Genomic DNA, 21,932 nt, shown 5'->3' with positions numbered 1-21,932 from the left:
GTTAAACATGTGCCTTCAGCTCAGGTCAAGATCCTAGGGTCCTGGGATTGAGTCCTGCATAGGGCTCCCCGCTTGGCATTGGGCTCCCTCCTCAGTGGGAACTCTGCTTCTTTCTCTCTCTCTCTCTGCCCCTCCCCCCACTCATACTATCTCTCTCTCTCTCTCTTCAAAATAAATAAATAAATAAATAAATAAATAAATAAGATCTTTTAAAAAATATATTCTGCCTTTACAATTGGACAGAACAATCTCGAGTTTGACCATCCCCAGGTAAAATTCTTGAGGAAATGTCTTTTCATCACAAGCATCAAGAAGACGAAAAGTTTTGAGGACAAACAATATTTATAGATACTGACAATTCTCTCTCAGCTTGGGGCCGCTCTGTATTTCCCAGTTTAGACAGCCATTCCGCAAACTGGAGAGGGTACAACTCTTAGAGTTAAAAGTCCCCAGATTAAGTGGAGAACCGTAGCTTCGCAGGGGAATGGTTTTCATCTCGCTTCTGGCAATATCACAATTTAGATCAAGCAGGGATACCAGGCAGGGGCTGGAAAGCACAGAGCTGTCACAGAACAGTCTGTTTATCTGAGTCTTCGAGTCTCGGGATTTTCAAACCAACATTACTCATCTATGACTGACCCATCTGCCTGGGACAATCTTCCCCAGCTCGGGGACCAGCAGGAACTGGACATGATAGAAAGCCGCAGGGAAGCCAGCCTGCTCCTACAGAATGAGCCCCGAGGCTTGGAGAGCCTGCGAGGACTTGGACGGACAACACTGTTCCGTTACATCCAGTTCTGCTGAGGTCATGCAGTGCTGCCTCGCTGAAATTCAACTTGACGCCATATTTAGTCAGTACCTCTGAGAGTTAAAAGTTGAGCTTGTCTGTTGTCTTCAGTTGGCCAGGCTGCAAGCCATAACACCCGGTCACACTGAAAAGTGCTAGCTGCAGGCTCGTCAACACACGGCATAGACGCCAGTGCCCAAGACCCATCCTCTCTGTTAATGTGAGAGAGAACGGACCCACCATCCTCAGAGCCATCAGGAAAACATCTGATGCTTCAGGCTGCAGCATACAACATTGTTTTTCTCCAAATAAAGCTAAGATGACAGACAATCTCTCCAGAGAGAGCCCGTCTGTCTCCACACAAGCGTCTACACCCACACCACACGCGCCAGTAATCGCTACTATCTTCCCTTTCTTCTGATTCAATGTTTAACTCCTATTTCCACTGGGTCTGCATTTTTTCTTTGCTTGCTTTGATTAATTTTATTCTCCATCAGTTTAATTGGAAACAGACCCATAATTCCCAAGGTCAGAACATTTTAAAGTGGCCGCTTTATTGGGCAGAGCCAATAAATAAATAATATCCAAATTATAGGGTTCGAAGTTAATACCCTGTGATTAAGGAAGAAAATGGCCAAGGAAGCCTTGCACTGACAATCTTCACACACAATTCTGCTTTCACAGAAGTGACTCTGAAGGCAGCTGGTTTATTCGCACGGTGCAGTTGTCCTGAGTTTACCCTCGGTGACTACTCGGTACCACTCTGCATGGAGTAATGGTCCCTACTGCCCAGAAGCTTAACACGAATTACCCCATCAGAGTTCCCTCCACTCTCCTGGAACTCACCTTGGGGATGCTGAGCTGTTCCCAGAGAGGAGGAGGATCCCGGGAGAGCCTCTTCTGAGTCTACAGACGGAGGGCTACAGCGAGGGGTGGGGGAGGAAGGGGCTGCCCGGGAGGTCAGGTCCAAGGAGAGGTCACCTCTGCCCCGGCTCGCACTCCGGCTTCTCAGTTCCTTCTCGTGTGCCTCGGCTGCCAACTGCTCCAAGTATTTGTATCTGAAAGTTAAATTCCAAAGGGTTTCCGTAAAAAGAAAGAGGAGCCTGTGGCCGATGCTTGTTTATGCCTGAGACACCTGCAGAGTGAGCTGGTTTCCTGATGCACAGAGCACAGTGCGGGGCCGGCTGGAGGGCCGGTCTGCCAACAGCAGCCAGCAGAGCCAAGATGCTAATGATTAAAAGCCCCGCATCATTCGTAACCAAACAAATTGGGAGAAATGGCAACATCACACAGTCTCCAGATCCTGGATCACTGCTGCAGAATCCGATTTTGCTCTTTTAGGAAACATTTGTACAAATAAGCCAAACAGCAATAATGCCCATTACAGAGCCCCAGCAGTGACAGCTGAAAACCACACGCACTCCGGGCTTGCAGCTGTGAGATGGGAGGGTGCCTTGGTGAGGCGGGGAGAAACAATGCCCCCCAAATACCAAAAGGGCTTGTTGGACGAAGCCCTCCCTGAATTTCTGAACCTGCTTCAATGTTAACAGCAATACGACTGGAATTCACTTTGTTCTCTCCGTGTCGACCATGGAAACTTTTTTATATTCTAAAATATTTCTGAGTAGGACTCAGACATCCAATAGCTTGGACCTGACGTCACATATAGTTTTTTCATCAAAGTCAGTTTAAAAGAACAAAGATACATCTGTTTTGCATTTCAGGCAGGCAGAACCCACTAACTGTTTATTAAGACCAGCTACCAATCATATTCCTCATAGTGCGCTTTATAGATCAGACCAAAATAACTTTGAAATATGTGCCTCTTCCAGATGTCTGCTAATTTTACCCACCATTATTTGTTCAGAAATAAGTTTCTGAACTCAGCTGTAGCAGGTTTCTATCGCACCATCCGCTGGACTCTGAGACAGGTTATTCAAGACCCTCACTCCCATCCAGCCAGATTCACTGCTGTGGTTCCTCCCAACAGGCAAGCCCCCCGAGACTCCAGCCCACTGAAGCCCCCACCAGACACTGCACACAGTGTTCCAAATTCACCCACATCAGAAAGGCAGAGCGTATACATGAAACCTTTCAAAAGAATGCACTGATAAAGCATGCAGTTTTTCATGCATCCGGAAGGTGGGTGGGGCTCTCCCAGGTCTGTCGGTCTGTCTGTCCACGGTCGTCACCCCTGCTCCCTGCCAGTCCAGAGGCAATCTGCCCTGTGGGCCAGGCTCACATGCGTGTATCCCTCAGCGAGGCCTGCCTTGACCACCACAGCTGGAAGTGATCTTGGCCTTGCCTCTGAACTCATGTCGGATATGTAGTCCATTCAACTCAGATGGCATTTTACATTTACTGCCTGGCATATTTAGTCATCTTTTCACATGTGTGTGTCTGTTCTCAACAAGCAGATAATAGGATTTCTGAGAACAGAAGATCACCATCCTTTGTTCTTTCCCTCAGCGCCTTGCATTAGCCCAGCCAAGGAGAAGCAGGCAAGGCATGCGGCACCCTGCCTACTGAGGTCTCTCTGCAGCCCCGGAGGCCAGGGTGGCAAATGTACCCATTTCACTTGTTGGGGGAGGGAGCCTCTTCTCGCGGTGAATGTCTGATAAAAGACGTGTGATGGGTCTGCATACGAGAACGTCTGGGGCATGATTTGAAGGACAGCTGCCTCATGGTGACAGGGCAGGGGAACTCTGCCCAGACAGAAAGCTTCAGAAACTCCGGACTTCCCTTGCCAATGATGTCCCATCTCAAAAGGCAGGAGAGGTAACAAAAGGAAGCTATTTCTGAGCTTAATTGGACCAGCAAGGAAAACCACCTAGCTGTGCAATCTTGGAAGAAGGTGACCTTGAGGGCAAGAGTCAGAGCCCCAACGGGGAGCATATTCTAAATGAGGTGGTGTCCCCTTCAGGCCAGGAATGCTGCAGGCCCGGGAGGTATGTGGGAGGTATGGCCCCTCTCTGAGTCCAAGCCTTCTGCCACAGGAGAAAGGGGCAGCCGAGAAATGGAGCTCGGACAAGGAGATCCAAGGCTCCAAGCCAGGAGGCCAAGCCAATGATGAAATTCATTTCAGGGGTCACAGCCCTGGACCTGGCCTCTCCAAAGCCTTACCTGCGGGAAGCCAGACTAGCAGGGATGTGAGGGTTCACCCCACTTTCTAGGGGACGCCAGGGGTTGTTCATACCGGGTCTGGATAAATAGGACTCAAGGTTTCCTACCAGATCACAGATGTCATCCAGAGAGGATCCAGGGGACATGGGGAGAGTCGAGGATTTCATATGAATTCTTCTGAGGCTTATCTGGTAGACAAAAATGGTGGGGGACAGGGCCTGGGGACTTGTTCGACGGGTCTCAAGTTTCAGTTTTATAAGATGAAATGAGTTCTGGAGATGGCTCAGACAACAATGGGACCATCTAACACTATTAATTGTATATGTAAAATGGTTAAAATGGTAAATTTGATATTATGGGTATTTTGTGACAGTTAAAGACTTATCTTTTTATATTTATTTCTTTATTTTTGAGAGAGAGAGACTATGTGCACATGTGCATGCTGTGGGAGGCGGCAGGGGGGACAGAGGGAGGAGAGAGTGAGAATCTCAAGCAGTCTCCATGCCCAGCATGGACCCTCACGACCCTGAGATCAAGACTGGAGCTGAAACCGAGTCGGATGCTTAACTGACTGAGGCACCCAGGGGGCCCACAATTTAAGACCTATAAGAAAGGGCAGGGACAGGGGACACCGAAGTCAAGAGTGACTAAATCTTTGTGAGAGATCAGTGCCCGTGTCTACCTGCAATGGGCCAGAGAGGTGAGGGGACCTGGCGGGCCTGGGAAGGGCTAAGCCACCTGGCATTTATGGGAATAGGGAGGAAGCTCGCCCTATGTCACCATATTCCCTTACAGACAGACTCTGAGTGCCCTGAGAGGCCCAACAGTACCTCATCACAGGAGCCCAGCAGTCCATGAGATGATGGTCATAGGTCCCTGTGGCTTTGCAACAAAACCCCCACCCGACAGACCCTCCTGAAGTTTCCTGTCTGCAAAGCATTGGGCTTTCCAACCACAGACCACAGCCTCAAAGAAAGACTTTTCACCTTTCCCACTTTCAGCTAAACATTCCCATTTATCCTACCTCTGTCCATATCTTTTGTTTATTCATTCCTCTTTTCATTATTTATTGAACATTTGTTGAGTGCCTGTCATGTGCTAAGAGCTGCCGTAGGTACTAGAGATTTCATAATAAACAAGGACCCCCCCCCCCCCGCCTCGTGGATCTCACAGTTCAGTGGGAGAGATAGACAAACAAACCTTAGGAATGAATTCACACATCCGCCAAGGTCATGGGCTGCAGGGGCTGGTAGGACGCTCGAGGGAACATACTTACAGAAATTGCTTGACTTGAGATTAACCCAAACCTACTCACTGATGACTTTTCCTGCCACTCTTCTACTTGTGAGCTTTCCCTTACGTTAAACCAAAATCTGGCTCCTTCTAAGTTCTATCTGTCTGAGGACAGATCCTCAGACCTGCTAAGCAATGCTCAGAATTCTCTCTTACTGCTTCACTCATCACTTACATGGGTCACATCTCTAGTCCTAGCCCAGTCTGACCTTCCCCTTGCGCTCTGTTCCTATAACCCCCACTTGTCACAGGCATTCCAATGCCACCCCCCTCAGACCAATCCCTGCCCCAACCCTACCCCAACATACATTCAGCCTTGATCTCATTCCTTCTTATTCCCTTAGAAAGATTACTTGTGAATGTCACTTAATCATGAACAGATAAAGCGGAAATAGCAGATAAAATCGGAAGTAGCACCTCAACAGAAACTTATTCTGGGTCTGCACTATTGTCAATAAAATAGTTTTGCCTGAGATTATGAAATGAGATAATGGGAAATCAATAAAAATAAAATCAAATGTGCCTGGATGGCCATTACATCTCAAAATAGCAAAGCCACATTCATCTTGTTGTACTACAAACCTCAAAAAACCCTCTGCTGTGACTCTGGCCATTTTTCTCTGAGTCATTGTATTTAGAATAAGAGACATGGGACCCAACAAACACACCTGGCTCTACCAAGAGTTGCTAGGGACACCTGGGTTGCACAGTTGGTTAAGTTATCTGACTCTTGGTTTCAATAATGACCTCAGGGTCATGAGATCGAGCCCTCTGTCCGGCTCTGTGCTCAGTGGGGAGTCTGCTTAAGTTTCTTTCCCTCTCTCTCTCTGCCCTTCTCCCTGCTCTCTAAAATAAAAGATGTTAAAAAAAAAAAACCTTTCTAGATGGAGTCCTCTTATTTTTTAAACTCTTTCCACCTCTGACTTATAGTTTACCCATTCATTTCTGAATTCCATTGCACTTGGAGATCTTATCTTTTCTTGGTCTACCAGAAAGCCCCCAAAGCTTTCCAAACAAGGACAAAAGTTTATATCCTTCTCTCCCTTCTTCACCAGGTAACTCAAGAAGCAAACTAACCAAGAAAAGTGGCTGGTCCAAACCAAAGGGAAATTCTTGGCTGCTTCCACAACCCTCCATGTAAGCAGAGATGGGGTCCACATGAGGCCATAGAAAGCTTGCTCCTGCACTGGTGAAGAAGGCCCAGGCAGATGGCTGCATGGGGCAAAGACTGATGTCAGAACAAGAGGAACCAGGAAACGAGTGGCAAACACCCCTCTGTGTAGGTTTTCCAGGCATGAGTGATGCTGTGATTTGATATCCAGAGAGGGAGCCTTCAATGGTTTGGGAAAATTCTGAGATCAGTCTGAGCCAGTACAGGCCTTGATATCTCCCCAGAAGCTTTCAAATTTTGCTTGTGCAGACATAACCTGACAGTCAAGTTGTCAAAAACTAAAAAAAAAAAAAAAACAAACTTAAAAAAAAAAGTTGTTTCTGGAGGTAAGCTAAAAAATAAAAAATAAAGGGACGCCTGGGTGGCTCAGTTGGTTAAGCAGCTGCCTTCGGCTCAGGTCATGATCCCAGCGTCCTGGGATCGAGTCCCACATTGGGCTTCTTGCTCCGCAGGGAGCCTGCTTCTCCCTCTGACTCTGCCTTCCACTCTGTCTGCCTGTGCTCGCTCTCGCTCGCTCTCTCTCTGACAAATAAATAAATAAAATCTTTAAAAATAAATAAATAAATAAAAAATAAAAAAATAAAAAATAAAATGAAATTTGGTTTCTTAAGCCTAGGCATGAAGTTGATAGCATTTTCAGTAGAAGTCTACATACCCCAGTGTCAAAAAGGGTATGAATTAGAAAAACAGGAGTTTCTTGTTTCTTCTGCTCTAAATTTGCTGGCCGCAACTGGTTATTATGATGGCAATAATCTAATAAAACACTGGAATTAAAACAATGCCATAGTTTTGTTTATAAGTCTGACCTAAGCATCTAATTTTTTTAATTGGACACAGGCAGACTCTACTCTTCCTGCTCTCAGACTGTCTTGAACTATTTAGCTGAAGGTGTCTAAGGAAATTCAGCAAAATTCCACTTATTGGCATAGTTCACAGATGGTGAGTTTCCCCACAGGCTCTAGTAAGAAATCGTCCTTTCCATTGCTCCGTGTAATATCGCCATCTAGTGGTAGAGGGAATTACTACAGGGTCAAAACTCGTCTTGCAGGTTTACTTCCAGAAAGTTTCTTTTGCTTATCCTAGTTTAACAGACATTGAATACATTCACTTTGGATATTTTAGTAGGATTCATAGCATGCTGCCATAAAAAAATAGTTTACATCTCAGTATTTTAAATAAATCTGTGGGTTTATTTGCTCATTTATTCCATATATCCTTCGTAAGTATCTACTATGTGTCAAACCCTATGGAGGGCATTGGGACTACGAGGAAAATGAGACATGGTTTCCGCTGTCTAGGAACTGAGAAGAGTTCAGTAGGGAGACAGGTAAGTGATCAGGCATATCCTGCAAGAGTCTTAAGAATGTTTGGCACCTCGGCCAGCGTCTGGCATAGTGTATGCATTCAAATATTTGTAGAAGGAATGCTGAATGAATGACGTGGAAGCACACAGTAGGGACTCCTACCCCAGGCTCAGTGGCGGTAAGTGCAGGGTATTTAAAATACATACCATGTATCAATATGCCAAACTATCGTGCTCATGTGGAGAGGAGTCTGGAGGAACAGACATATACTTCACACCATGATGGCACTAAACAATAGATCTGTACTTTCTTGGAAAATTTACATAGCTAGGACACTCTATTCCGCAAAATACCAGTTACCCAAAGTCTTAGGCATCTGAAGTGAAGTTATTTACTTTAATTAACACAGTCTCCTTGGCACGCTTGCTTAAGAATGCACAATCAAGTGCCATTTGGTTATAATGGGAAAGAAGAAATATACAAACCTTTCTTCTCTTGCTTGTCTTTGCTCCTCTCTTTTGTCTAAATACTCTCGGCTGAAGGAAATATGCAGGAGAAACAAAATAAGAAAGGAAAAGAAAAGAATTAGATGCTCATGACATTGCCAAGAAATTATTGACAGTATATCATGAAGGACTCCAGTGCCTCATAAATGGAAAGTGGTTGTGTTGGACATATATATACATATGTATATATATACGTATATATGTATACATACACATACATATATACATATATATACACACATACTTTATATATGTTTATATATTTAGTACTTTATATATATTTAGTACTTTAAAAGTACTAAATATAATGGATTTCCTATAAAAGCACAGGGATGAGAATGGGGAGACTCTACAATTGAAGAAAGGAGAATTTAGATGTATATGGGGGAGAAAGGAGAAGAAAATACTTTTAAAAATGTCAAACAACAGACAAGTAACATATGACAATTACAAGCAAGCAAAAAGTTTTCAGAGACGATTAATGTCCAGTCAAGGTCTGGTAGGCTCCACAACTCCTGTCTCAAAGAACTAAATCTGGGTGGGTCCAGGCATCTTGGCCATTTTGTGTTGTACTCTGCAGTTTGGACATCATTCCACAATGCAGGCTTCTTTCTCTGCATCCTTCACATTCCCAGTTTCTATGCAGGGATCATGGGAGGCTCTTACTTTCTACATTTTCTTGTTTGCACTCACAAGAGGCCAAACTTCATCCAATTTTAATGTGTGTTGTTCTGTTCCTGCTGCTGAGATGCCAGCTTGAATCTAAGTTTAAGACTTAAGATCAGCCGCTTCTCAGTAGAACACTTATTCTCCTGAAAAATTATGAATTCATGGTTTTCTAAACTGGACCTCACAGTGTGGTTGAATATTATCCCCCTTCATGCACTGATGACAGGATATGAAGGGGACAGTAAGAGCAATTAAAGCAGATTAGGAGAAGGAGAAAATGCAGCAAAGACCCAGATTTGTTATCATTAGTAAGCACCTGTCCTCATCACTTTCCATATTAGAAATAATATGTCCCATAACACAGGAAGCTAAAGATCATATTCAACAGATAAGGATGCTTATCTTTAGTAATAATTTAATAATAACATATTATAAGGATGCTTATCTTTAATAACAATTTAGTAATAATAACAACAGATAAGGATGCTTAAGGGAAAAAGTACAAGAAGACTGAGTAACTTAAATTAATAAAATGGCTGAAGAAAGGTCAGCCATTTGGGTAATCCCAGGGAGAACTAGATAAAGCTTTTCCTATTTCTTTTTTTCAATTTCTTTTCATTCATATCCTAAGACTTTCAGGATGGAACTACAGTAATAATTAAAGCTGTATGTGGTCTGTCCTGATGATCAGGATTCCTTCTTGGACAGGGTTGTTGTGCCAGGATCTGTGTCTTAAATGAAAAGTGAGACCCACTTGGGACCAAAAGCAAATAGTGGATAGTTACAAGTACAGCATCTGCCTATATACATACATACATACAGCTTAATATATAGTATAATGCACTCCTGTCCTGTTCTTCTAGGGCTCTAACTATATGACTGTGAGCCATTCTCTTATTGCTCTATAGGTCCCTGAGAGACTGTATATTTTTTCCAATGTTTTGTTTCATTTTTTGGATTGGATAATATTTCTATTGTTCTATTTTCCAGTTTATTTCCTTCCAAATTCTTTCATCTCCATTCTGCTATTGAACCCATCCAAAGAATTTTTCATTTTGATTACTGTATTTTTCAGTTCTCTAGGTATTTCCATTTGGTTCTTCTTTATAACTTCTATTTTCTTTACAGAGACTTATCGTCTCATAGTTTCAAAAGTATTTGCCTTTACATCTTAGAACATGTTTCTCGTAGCTGAAACTGATAATTTCTTTGTGTGATAATGACATCTATGTCCTTTTGTAGTTAGCCTATTTTGATTCTCTTTTCCTTCAAGATTCTCCTGGTTTCTTTGTGTGACAAGTTACTTTGGATTGCATTGAGAACATTTTAGATATTTTGAAAGGAGACTCCGGGTCTTACTTGAATTCTATGAAGAACCTTGTTTTCCTTTAGCAGACAATCAACTAGGTTAGGCTCAGCCTTCAAATTCCGACTGCCTTCTGACAATGGTTCCAATATTGGCTTAGTTTTCAAATATTTTTAATTTTCTCCAAATCAAGCCCCGGTGTGTACCCACCTAGTGGCCAGTCTGGGACCTGAGTGGTACTCCACCCTGTATTTTGCTCTCCAAGTCTGTGGCATGCTGTTTAGGTTTTAAGCCACATGTGCACAACTGGAGACAAGCTAGGAGTGCTCTCTTGATTTCTCTGCTCTTTGTGACTTTCCTGTAATTTTCTGGCTTCCCTGGTTCCCCCTTCCTGCTCCTCTAGCCAAAAAGCTTGGGCTTTATTTTCTATGCTCTGCAGTAACTTCATCTGCACTCATCTGCAGTGTGTGTGTGTGGGGGGGGGGGGTCATTTCTCCCCAGCATTGTGCTCTGTAACAATATAGCTTCAAGGCTGGGGTAGGAAAGAAGGGCAAAATTATGAAAAAACAAAAAAAAACAAAAAAAAAACAACAACCCAGGACATTACTCCTGTTTCTCTTAGGACCTCTATTTCCTGCTCCTTGGTCCAGAAAGAGAGGCCTTCTCTTCGAGTTTCTCAGTTCACACTTAATATGTGTTTCTGGGTTTTAGGATACCTCTGAGGACACACCAGGTGACAGTGGAGGAAAACAAGGCTACACTCACTGGCTTGGAACTTGGCAGACTAGCCTCTGTGCCCAGTTCACGTGCTCCCTTTCACAGTTCAGAATTTTCAGGTTCTGTTCAGGGTTTCTGGACGCATTCAGTGATGTAGCAGAAGAAATGGGGACGATACATGTTCCATCTTCACCCGAACTGGCACCCTGGTTTTTCCAACGAAATCTGTATATATGTAAACAAATCTCTGAATCTTCCACGTGTTTCAGCCAGATTCTCGGCTGCTACTTGGTGGCAAAATATGGAAATCTTTCAGAAAGTCCTGGCCAGGAAGGATTTCATCTGCTCCAGTGGTTTTACAAATTGGTCTTTCCAGATGTGACAACTTCCACAGTTATTTCATGAGAAATGGTGCATACAGGTGTGGCATTTCCGTGTATAATTTGGGAAAAATCTCACAGCCCAGGATACGCCATGCAATCACAGTGGAGGGATGATGTCGGTTTACTTCATGCAGGCTGTTAGCCCAGCCTTACAAAAGCCAGGATTAGCATCTCACGCAAGACTTGGGAGATTTGTTTCCATGTAATAGAGTTACGGTTAAGGCAACTTCATAATTCCCCTTATATTTTGACCATTTCTACAATTACACATATGATCCTGGGATCTGAAAAAACATTTTTTCCCCCAAGATTTTTATTTATTTATTTATTTGATAGAGATTGAGAGAGAGAGAGAGAGAACACAAGCAAGGGGAGCTGCGGTCAGAGGGAGACGGAGAAGCAGACTCCCCGCCAAGCAGAGAGCCCGATGCGGGGCTCGATTCCAGGATTCTGGGATCATGACCCGAGCCAAAGGCAACTGCTTAACCAACTGAGCCACCCAGGCACCCCCGAAAAAACATTATTGAACCCGTAAATCTTCACTGACAATGTTTTATACTTTTTGTGGCTTTAAATGGGAGTAACTGAAGGGAATACTGTTTGCCAAAGAAATTAAACTGAGGAAACAGGAAGTGAAGATGGGGTGAGACATGAAAACAAGAAAGAACATAGAAGGTCTAGGAGAGATGACTGGGAAGATGACAAAGGGCGAGATTAGGAGGAGGAGAGGAAGCAGGGGAAGGAAGGAAGAAGGAATGAAATGTGTAAGCAAGTGTCCATAAAGCACCACACAGCATGAAGCTCAGGGAAGAGAAGCGGAAGGAGGTCGACCAGGAGGCTTGGAGAACAGGTGCACAGGCTGGAGCTGGAGGAGAAATGGGGTGACCCTGGATTCAGTGGGGGCAGACAGGCTGTGACAGGAACACAGCCTTAGAGCTGGATGGAGCCCAGAGAAATCAGTGGGATAATGGACTGGGAGTAATCGGCAGAATGGCTTTCTCCTCCACAGGAGGAGAAATTATTGTTCAAAAAAAATATACTGAAGATTGTTACACAGGGCAAAGAAGCAAACCAGGAAGTGGAAAAAGCAATTTCTTTTGGCATCCAATAGAATATGAATAAAACATGAGTAGCTTTAGGGGGAAATGACAAATTAAGTTAAGACAATTAGGTTCTCCGTCTTCAGGAAGGTCTGGATAAGACCATTTTAGATAATGGAGGCCCCCAAAATACACAAGTTCCTAATTGTATTTGGCTGGTTTTCTGTGCTTCCTGCCATTTGGTTAGAGGGAGAAGGCTATAACAAGCCAGAGCTAGCCCATTTCAGAAATGTCTTGCTGTTTCTTAAAAACAAGAGACCCAATCTAAAGCAAACATATTACTACCTAACCCTTCAGACCGGTATTAATCATAGAGAACATGAAGGTATGTGCTTTAATTTTCAGTTTGTTAGTTAGAAAATCTTGAGATTCCTCTTACTTGAATTTGTTCCTTTCTTCCCGTTCTATCCTCTGCAACCTTTCTTCTCTCTCCTGCCGCCGCCGCTCTCTCTCTGCTGCCAGTGACTCTTGGTGCTGCCTAAAGGATGATGTGAGAAGACCACTCAGTGATGACCTAAAGATACAGAGTTAATGTTTTAGTGGCTTGACCCGTGATTAAAAGCACCCAAGTAGGAACCAGCCAGACTTCAGTTAGAATTGAGGGTCTGGCCCACTGGTACCTAGGTATCGCTGGGGGAAAATTACTGAGTATTTCAGGATCTTCATCTGTAAATGGAGGGAATTAACCCACTTCATGTGCTGAAAGGACAAGAAGATGGTAATGTATATAAATCACTAAGCACCATGCTTGGCATAGAAGCAGTCATCAATGGTGAGTGTTGTTATTCCCCAAAACAATTCCAGTAATACACACAACATATAAATACAGGCTCATCCTCTCTCCATCCTCCCCTCCATCCTCTCTCTCTTTACAGAGAGATACACACATATTTTAAACCTGTCTATGGAAAGACTTTATGGAACCGACATTCAATGTAAAGCCGTTTTCTTACTCAGCCATCAATTTAAAAAAATGAAATCTTGACATTTGCAAAGACATGGATGGAACTAGAGGGTATTATGCTAAGCAAAATACATCAGTCAGAGAAAGACAACTATCATATGCTCGCAATCATATGTGGAATTTAAAAAATAAAATGGAGGATTATGGGGGAAGGGAGGGAAAAATAAAATAAGACAAAATCAGAGAGGGAGATAAACCATAAGAGACTCTTGACTATAGGAAGCAAACTGAGGGTTGCTAAAGGGGAGGGCATGGGGGAATGGGGTAACTGGGTGAGGGACATTCATTACATGATGTAGTAAGTACTAGGTGTTATATACAACTGATCAATCACTGACCTCTACCTCTGAAACCAATAATACAGTATATGTTCATTGAATTGAAATAAAATAAAAATCTATCTATCTATCTTTATGAAAAAAACTGTTTTCTATTTTACATATACTAGAAATATATTTTAGTGTACACCAGATTCGCAATATACGCCCTCAAAATAAATAACTGTGTCATCTTAAAACAGGTGTTGGGATAACAGATGAAGAAAAAAAGACCCAGCAATGGTCCAATGGTCTGAAATCTGATTGGAATTAAGGAAATTTCATTATATGTCAAGAAGCATCCAAGAACAGACAGCATGTTCAAAGGACTTGACTCTTGGAGATACCACACAATCTGGAGTGCCCACCGAAGATGGCCTTCTGGGGACAGCCAGCTGTGGGAGGCTTCAGTGAGGGATCACAGGATTGGGGATCCCAGCAAATGTTAAGTCAGGAGAATGGGTGGGAAAAAGGAAAATTATGTAAGTACATGAAAAATAAGGAAGGGAGACTGTCGGGAAGAGGAGTCTGTTGGACCTCTGGATAATGGAAAAACAAATCTGCATAAACAATGAGGCCTTAATCTATTGAAAAAAATTCCAAAAGTAAGATACGACTATTTCTGAAATATTGATTGAGTGAAATCCTACTTCAATTCAGTGAAAACATGCTGCCTGGTGGAGAACACAAGGGTTCTTAGCACGGGAGAAAGATACAACTCTGATATTACTTATATTCTGCCATAAGTCCCACAGCCATTCTCCCCAGAGGAGGGGAGTGGCCTCTGGCTCTCTTTCAGTGGGGGCAGATGTAGAGGGAAGAAACGGCCATTCCTGATAGCTCCAGGAAGGGAGCCACTACACCCTATACTCCAGGCCCACTAGGGAGCTAGACATCAGCCCTGGACATTCAGGCATGTATAGAATTGGATTTCTCCTTCACATAAATGAAGTCCAGACTATCTTGCTTAAGCTGCTATTATTTATTTTTCTGTTACACGCCACTAAATCTAAGCCAAGGGTGACCAGGTTTACCATACCTCTCATACAGGGATTGACAGAAATTTGTTATGGACAGGATGGATTTTTGGACTTGAATTAATAAGTTTAACATAACAAAGGAACATAATACACCCAATGCCCCAAGTTAAAGAAGACACATTCGTCTCAAATACACAGACACTGTCCACTCACTGACCACCGATCCTGCCACAAAGCTCATAAAGAAATAACAAAAACTGGTTTCATATGGGCTACCTTCTTAACCACAATGCAACTGAATTGAACAGAAGAAGGTAAAATTTTAAAATTTTAAATTTGTAACAATTTAAATTGTAAACACTTCTAAGTAACTTGGGCCAAAGAAGAAACACACAGAAAATATTCAAAGGCTACTATAATGAAAAAGCTATATATCAAGATTTATAGGATGCTTCTAGAGTAGTACTTAGAAGGAGACTTATTGCCTGCAGTGTTTATATTAGAAAAGAAGTTAACTCAATAATCTGAAAAGCAACAGTAGAATAAATTCAAAGAAGACAAAAGAAAGGAAATAAAGGTATGAACAAAGATGAATGAAAGAGAGAAATTAAGATACAGAGGAAATCAACAAAATCTGGGGTTCCTCAGTGGCTCAGGGGGTTAAGCCTCTGCCTCCAGCTAAGGTCATGATCCCAAGGTCCCGGGATCGAACCCCACATCAGGTTCTCTGCTCAGTGTGGGGCCTGATTCCTCCTCTCTCTCTGCCTGCTTCTCTGCCTACTTGTAATCTCTCTGTCAAAAAAATAAAGAAAATCTTAAAAAAAAATCTTGTAAAAAAAATCAAAGCTGATTTATAATTTTTTACAATAATAATAATACATTCTGTCAAAATTGTTCAAGAAAAAAGCTAGAAATAAACAATATTCAAGAATCGCACCTAGATACAACTATGGCTATTAGAGGAGACAAAAATAATTATGAGAAAATGAGAAATTTTTATGACAGTATGTTTGGAAACTTTGACGAAATAGATGATTTTCTAAAAATAACTTACTAAGTCTGACTGAGGAAGGAATATTTAAGAAAGCTTTGTTAACCTTAACAAATTGAACCAATTAGTTACAGATACATCCATACACACCAAAGTGAAACAAACAAAAAAATCCCCACAAGTCTCAGACTTTTTAAAGTATTTTCTATAAGATAATCAGAGAAGACCTCTTTTTACTCATACACAGTTTCAGAGAATATAAAGAACAAGCTCCCAGCTCATATTATGTGATTAGTAGTACTCTGACACAAAACCCAAACAAGAACAGTATGAAGATAGAAACTTATATACTGACTGCAAATATAAACACTGCTGCAAAGTCTGAAATAAAATCACGTTTTGTCTGTCCAATCACGTTTTGTCTGTCCAATCAATGCAAGGATGTTTAAGATGTAAAAATCAACGACTGTAATTTACCAAATTAATAGATACAGGAGAAAAACCATGACTATCTCTATAGATGCAGAAAAAGCTTTAAATGCAACACTCACTTGTTATTAGAAAAACAACAACAACTTCAGAAAGCTTAGGATTGGAGAGCACTGTCTTAACCTGACAATGGGTATTTAACAAAAATTTTTTTAAAACTATGGTAAACATTCCTCAATCCTGGAACATTAAGAGCCTCTTAATGTTAGAATTGTTCAATCAGTGGTGAAGTGATGGGCTATATAACAATTGGACTATCAGCCACATAAAACAAAACATCATTAGACCTTCCACATACCAAACACAAAATAATTTCTAGGAGTTTAAGTGGAAAATGTAAAAAGCAAAACTTTGCAATGTTTGATCTCAAGAAGGAACTTTAATACCAGAAACCAAAAAGGGCAATCAAACAGGAAAAACTTGATACATTTATATATATTAACATTTGAAATTTGTACTCATTTAAAGAGTATTTAAGAATAAAGAAAAGCCACCACCTAGGAGGAGCTACTTGTAACACATATAAACCACAAAGGATTAGTATACATACAACAAAAAGAACCACTCCACATCAGAAAAAAAAGAAACTACTCTGTGGAAAAAAATGAACCAAAAATAATGGACATTTTGTGCCAGAGTGTTGGTGGTATAGTGGTTAGCATAGCTGCCTTCCAAAAAATAATGGACATTTTGCTGAGTAAGAAAATTAATGGCCAATAAATATACAAATGATGCTCATCTCATCTTTACTAGAAATGAGGGGAAAAGAATGCAAGTTAAAACCATAGTGATATATATTGTTTCAGATGTCTCAGATTGCAGGTTGACAAAAAATAAGATAGTTGGAAGAATATGAATAGCAAGCTATATTTCTGTGAAATTTAAAGATATGCAAAGCAAAATAATACATGTACAGAATATATATATATACAGAAACAATAAAACTGATTTCAGGTGGTCATCACCAGCAGAAGAAAAAAAAAATCAAAGGGACAGGGGCTTCAATTTTATATATAATATTCTTTATAGTCCTAGAACTTTGTCATTATTGAAAATCTTCTGTAAACCTGGAATATATTTTTTGAAATCATTCTTTTGGTCTTTAAAAATAAAAGTTCTTCTTTTAATATCAAATATCTTTGAAGCCCTAAGTTAGCTGAACATTAAAAGTTAAGTCTAGGTGGGGAGGAGTCAAGATGGCGGAGAAGTAACAGGCTGAGACTACTTCAGGTAGCCAGAGATCAGCTAGATAGCTTATCTAAAGATTGCAAACACCTACAAATCCATCGGCAGATCGAAGAGAAGAAGAACAGCAATTCTAGAAACAGAAAAACAACCACTTTCTGAAAGGTAGGACTGGCGGAGACGTGAATCCAAAGCGAAGGGAAGATAGACCCTGGGGGGAGGGGCCGGCTCCCGGCAAGCGGCGGAGCAATGGAGCACAAAATCAGGACTTTTAAAAGTCTGTTCTACTGAGGGACATCGCTCCAGAGGCTAAACTGGGGCGAAGCCCACGCGGGGGCAGCGTGGCCTCAGGTCCCGCAGGGTCACAGAAGGATCGGGGGTGTCTGAGTGTCGCAGAGCTTGCGGGTATTGGAACGGGAAAGCCGGCTGCAGAGACAGAGCCGACAGTAAGCTCACAGCTCGGGGTTACCTTGAACCAGCCACAGGCTCGGTGAGCTCGGAGCGCGGCCGGAGGTCAGGCAGACGGGAGTAACTGGGCGCTGTTCTCTGAGGGCGCACTGAGGAGTGGGGCCCTGGGCTCTCGGTTCCTCGGGGCCGGGGCCGGAGACCAGGAGGCCGCCATTTGTATTCCCGTCCTCCGGAACTCTAGGGAAAGCGCTCAGGGAACAAAAGCTCCTGAAAGCAAACCTGAGCGGATTACTCAGCCCGGCCCCGGGTAAGGGTGGTGCAATTCCGCCTGGGGCAAAGAGACTTGAGAAGCACTACACCAGGCCCCTCCCCCAGAAGATCAACAAAAAATCCAGCCAAGACCAAGTTCACCTACCAAGGAGTGCCATTTCAATACCAAGGAGAGCAGCAGAATTCCAGAGAAGGAGAAAGCAAAGCACGGAACTCATGGCTTTCTCCCTGTGATTTTTTTTTTAGTCTTGCAGTTAATTTAATTTTTTTCTTTTTTTTTTTTTCTTTTTTCTCGCCTTTGGGTAAATTTTTTTTTTAATTTTTACCCTTTTCTTTTTTAACGTTTTTTTAACTAGTTTATCTAATATATGTATTTTTTCTTTTTTATATTTTTCTTTATTCGTTTTCATTTTTTAAAAATTCTTTTCTTTTTTTTTTCTCTTTTTTTTTCTTTCTTCCTTTTTGAACCTCTTTTTATCCCCTTTCTCCCCCCTCACGATTTGGGATCTCTTCTGATTTGGTTAAAGCATATTTTCCTGGGGTTGTTGCCACCCTTTTATTATTTTACTTGCTCCTTCATATACCCTTATCTGGGCAAAATGACAAGATGGAAAAATTCACCACAAAAAAAAGAACAAGAGGCAGTACCGAAGGCTAGGGACCTAATCAATACAGACATTCCCTTTCTGGAGAAATAAAAGAACTAAAATCTAACCAAGTTGAAATCAAAAAAGCTATTAATGAGGTGCAATAAAAAATGGAGGCTCTCACTGCTAGGATAAATGAGGCAGAAGAAAGAATTAGTGATATAGAAGACCAAATGACAGAGAATAAAGAAGCTGAGCAAAAGAGGGACAAACAGCTACTGGACCACGAGGAGAGAATTTGAGAGATAAGTGACACCATAAGACGAAACAACATTAGAATAATTGGGATTCCAGAAGAAGAAGAAAGAGAGAGAGGAGCAGCAGGTATACTGGAGAGAATTATTGGGGAGAATTTCCCCAATATGGCAAAGGGAACGAGCATCAAAATTCAGGAGGTTCAGAGAACACCCCTCAAAATCAATAAGAATAAGCCCACACCCCGTCACCTAATAGTAAAATTCACAAGTCTTAGTGACAAAGAGAAAATCCTGAAAGCAGCCCGGGAAAAGAAGTCTGTAACATACAATGGTAAAAATATTAGATTGGCAGCTGACTTATCCACAGAGACCTGGCAGGCCAGAAAGAGCTGGCATGATATTTTCAGAGCACTAAATGAGAAAAACATGCAGCCAAGAATACTATATCCAGCTAGGCTATCATTGAAAATAGAAGGAGAGATTAAAAGCTTCCAGGACAAACAAAAACTGAAAGAATTTGCAAACACCAAACCAGCTCTACAGAAAATATTGAAAGGGGTCCTCTAAGCAAAGAGAGAGCCTACAAGTGGTAGATCAGAAAGGAACAGAGACCATATACAGTAACAGTCACCTTACAGGCAATACAATGTCTGTCCAACAAAAAGTTAAGTCTAGTTCCAGAATTTTATTTATTTTTTTAAAGATTTTATTTATTTACTTGAGAGAAACCAAGAGAGAGAACACAAGTGAGGGAGAGGGAGAAGCAGGCTCCCTGCCAAGCAAAGACTCCGATGTGGGACATGGTCCCAGGACTCTGGGATCATAACCTGAGCCAAAGGCAGATGCTTAACCACCTGAGCCACTCAGATGCCCCTAGTTCCAGAATTTTAAAACAAAAAGTAAGGTACTCTACAGAGAATTATTTTAGGGACTATTTTTCCCCTACATGGGGAATTTGAATCCAGCCCAGCTTCCCAGCCTGCTCTGTGTGGTTGTTTGTTAAACCCCAGCAGCTTTACCTTCTGAGTTCTCTTTTCAGAGGCAAGACATAGGAGCGAATTAGGTGGTCTGGGCTCTTGGATGAAGTGCGAGACAAGGACCCTGCCAGTCCCCCCTTATACTTCTGACTTTAGTTTGTTCTTCTAAGTGTTTCCGCTTATTTCAGGGAAAACTTAATACATAAGTTACTAGTGGGCCATTAGTGACCGCTAATGAAGTCCCGTGAAGCTTCTCTATAGCCTACCGTAACATAATTTCCTTATGTCAGCTGTATTAGAGCCTATATAAAATTAAAGTAGCATCAGAACTTGAGAAAGTTAAGGACGGTCCAGTTTAGTCAAATGGATAGGCCATTCCTTTTTGCAGACTGTACTCGTGCCCACTTGGACCTTGTAAGGAGCCTTCTCATAGTGACTCTCTGGTCGGCACACAGCAATAGCACTGTCAGGCAGCATTAATGATACGTGATGTCTCCTTCCTTAATAATTTCCATTTGGAAAGAATTGAAATGTGAGCTGTTAACTCAAAGCAATGCAGAATGGTTCCTCTTTTCTGGAAATGAAACAAAATGCCTTGAACAACTCAAGATTCATTCTCTTGAGCACCCTAATACTGATCCCTGTAGCAGGAAGGGAGAATAAAAAGACACACACACACCCCTGCCCCCACCATGAGCTTTTCTTTTTCTTTTCTTTTCTTTCCTTTTTTTTTTTTTTTTTTAAATTTGACAGACAGAGATCACAAGTAAGCAGAGAAGCAGGCAGAGAGAGAGGGAGGAAGCAGGTTCCCTGCTGAGCAGAGATTCCCAATGCGGGGCTCGATCCCAGAACCCTGGCATCATGACCTAAGCCGAAGGCAGAGTCTTTAACCCACTGAGCCACCCAGATGCCCCCACCATGAGCTTTTCTGTCCTAGATGCATATAAACCACTTTGGTCATACTGGAAACAAAAGTCTAGAAACATAAAATTAATAAATTAAATTTCCGTAGGTCTGGATAAGCCAACATGTAAGAACATACACTTGGTCTTGTAAATCCTGTTTCTGGAAATGGGCTTAACCTATAATATCAATGTTGGACTGCATCCAGACCATACAAGAAGGACTATCCCAACTCATTCCTTAAAAAACAAAAAAACAAACAAAAAGCCCCCTAACACCCAAATACCAGAATTCAAGCTAGTATGGTAAGTTCTTCTCCTTATAAAGGCATCTTTAACAGATTTTTATCTTTCATATTAAGTTTTCCAGGAAAAAGACCTACAGTGATTGGAAGTTGCTGTGATGTTTAACCTTGGCTGATGTGAGGGCCAGCTATGGCAGAAAGGAATGAGTGCAAGGCTTACAGAAAACCTGAGCACGGCCAATCATTGAGCACCTGTGAGCCCAGTTCACTTGTTTGTAAAATGGTGGTAATACTACTTGCCACTCATGAAGCACTGTCAGGTTAACACGAGTGTAGGTATGGATTTGCTCAGAACAGCATCTGGGACACAACAGTACATGCCATATCTCATTTTATGTGGAGAGCCTAAAATCTCTGAACGCAGGGGAGAAGTCAAGCTGCCATCGCCAAGGCTAGATATGGAATAGGACCCTGGCAATTCCAGGCTGAGAGGCAAGAGCGGGCTGGGGGTTTGATCTGAACCTTCCCACAGCGGTTTCCAGCCGACTGAGTCACCGGGACGGCGCACCACCCCGGAACGCAGCTGGAAAGCTGAAGTCATGTTAGTTACACCCGAGGCAACTGCAACTGAGTGAAGCCACCTAAGAATGCAGGTGGAGAGGAGCCAGAAAGAGGTTTTGCAACCGAGCGGATGATAGACTCTGAGGGAGAGGAATTGCAATATTTAATCTTGGCCATACCAGGCCCCGGGGGCTGCCCCAGAAACCCATCTGGTTAAAGCCTCCCCCGCCAGTATGTCTGAAACAGGAATTCCATTTCACTGAAATGGGGCTGGTAATAAGAGTTACCATTTATGGAGACAATACTGTGTGGCAATGCTTTTATGTGAAATGGTTCTTTTAAGCCGATGACCTCTTGCACAAAGTTCCCTTATTCTCCCCTTTATAGTTGAGGAAACAGGGGCCAGAGTCATCCCATTTCGGATATAGCAGAGCTGGGCA

At 42.2% G+C, this 21,932-nt stretch overlaps 1 protein-coding gene across 10 annotated transcripts in view; it reads right to left on the bottom strand.

Annotated features, from left to right (window-relative positions):
* FHOD3 (formin homology 2 domain containing 3) overlaps positions 1-21,932 on the bottom strand; it is a 454,740-nt gene that overhangs the window by 80,776 nt on the left and 352,032 nt on the right. For 8 of the 10 annotated variants that reach the window (XM_004752275.3, XM_004752277.3, XM_004752279.3 and 5 more), the window contains 3 exons: positions 12,739-12,873; positions 8,164-8,214; positions 1,634-1,845 (listed from right to left, as the gene is read on the bottom strand). In XM_004752275.3, the coding sequence (XP_004752332.1) occupies positions 1,634-1,845; positions 8,164-8,214; positions 12,739-12,873 (398 nt within the window). The remainder of the gene's footprint in view (positions 1-1,633; positions 1,846-8,163; positions 8,215-12,738; positions 12,874-21,932) is intronic. The other 2 variants (XM_004752278.3, XM_045065524.1) reach the window with 1 other exon arrangement.

Source organism: Mustela putorius, unplaced genomic scaffold (assembly GCF_011764305.1).
Source record: "Mustela putorius furo isolate JIRA1106 unplaced genomic scaffold, ASM1176430v1.1 tig00003858_pilon_pilon_pilon, whole genome shotgun sequence".
Taxonomy (NCBI): domain Eukaryota; kingdom Metazoa; phylum Chordata; class Mammalia; order Carnivora; family Mustelidae; genus Mustela; species Mustela putorius.
This window is presented reverse-complemented; position numbering and strand designations above follow the sequence as displayed.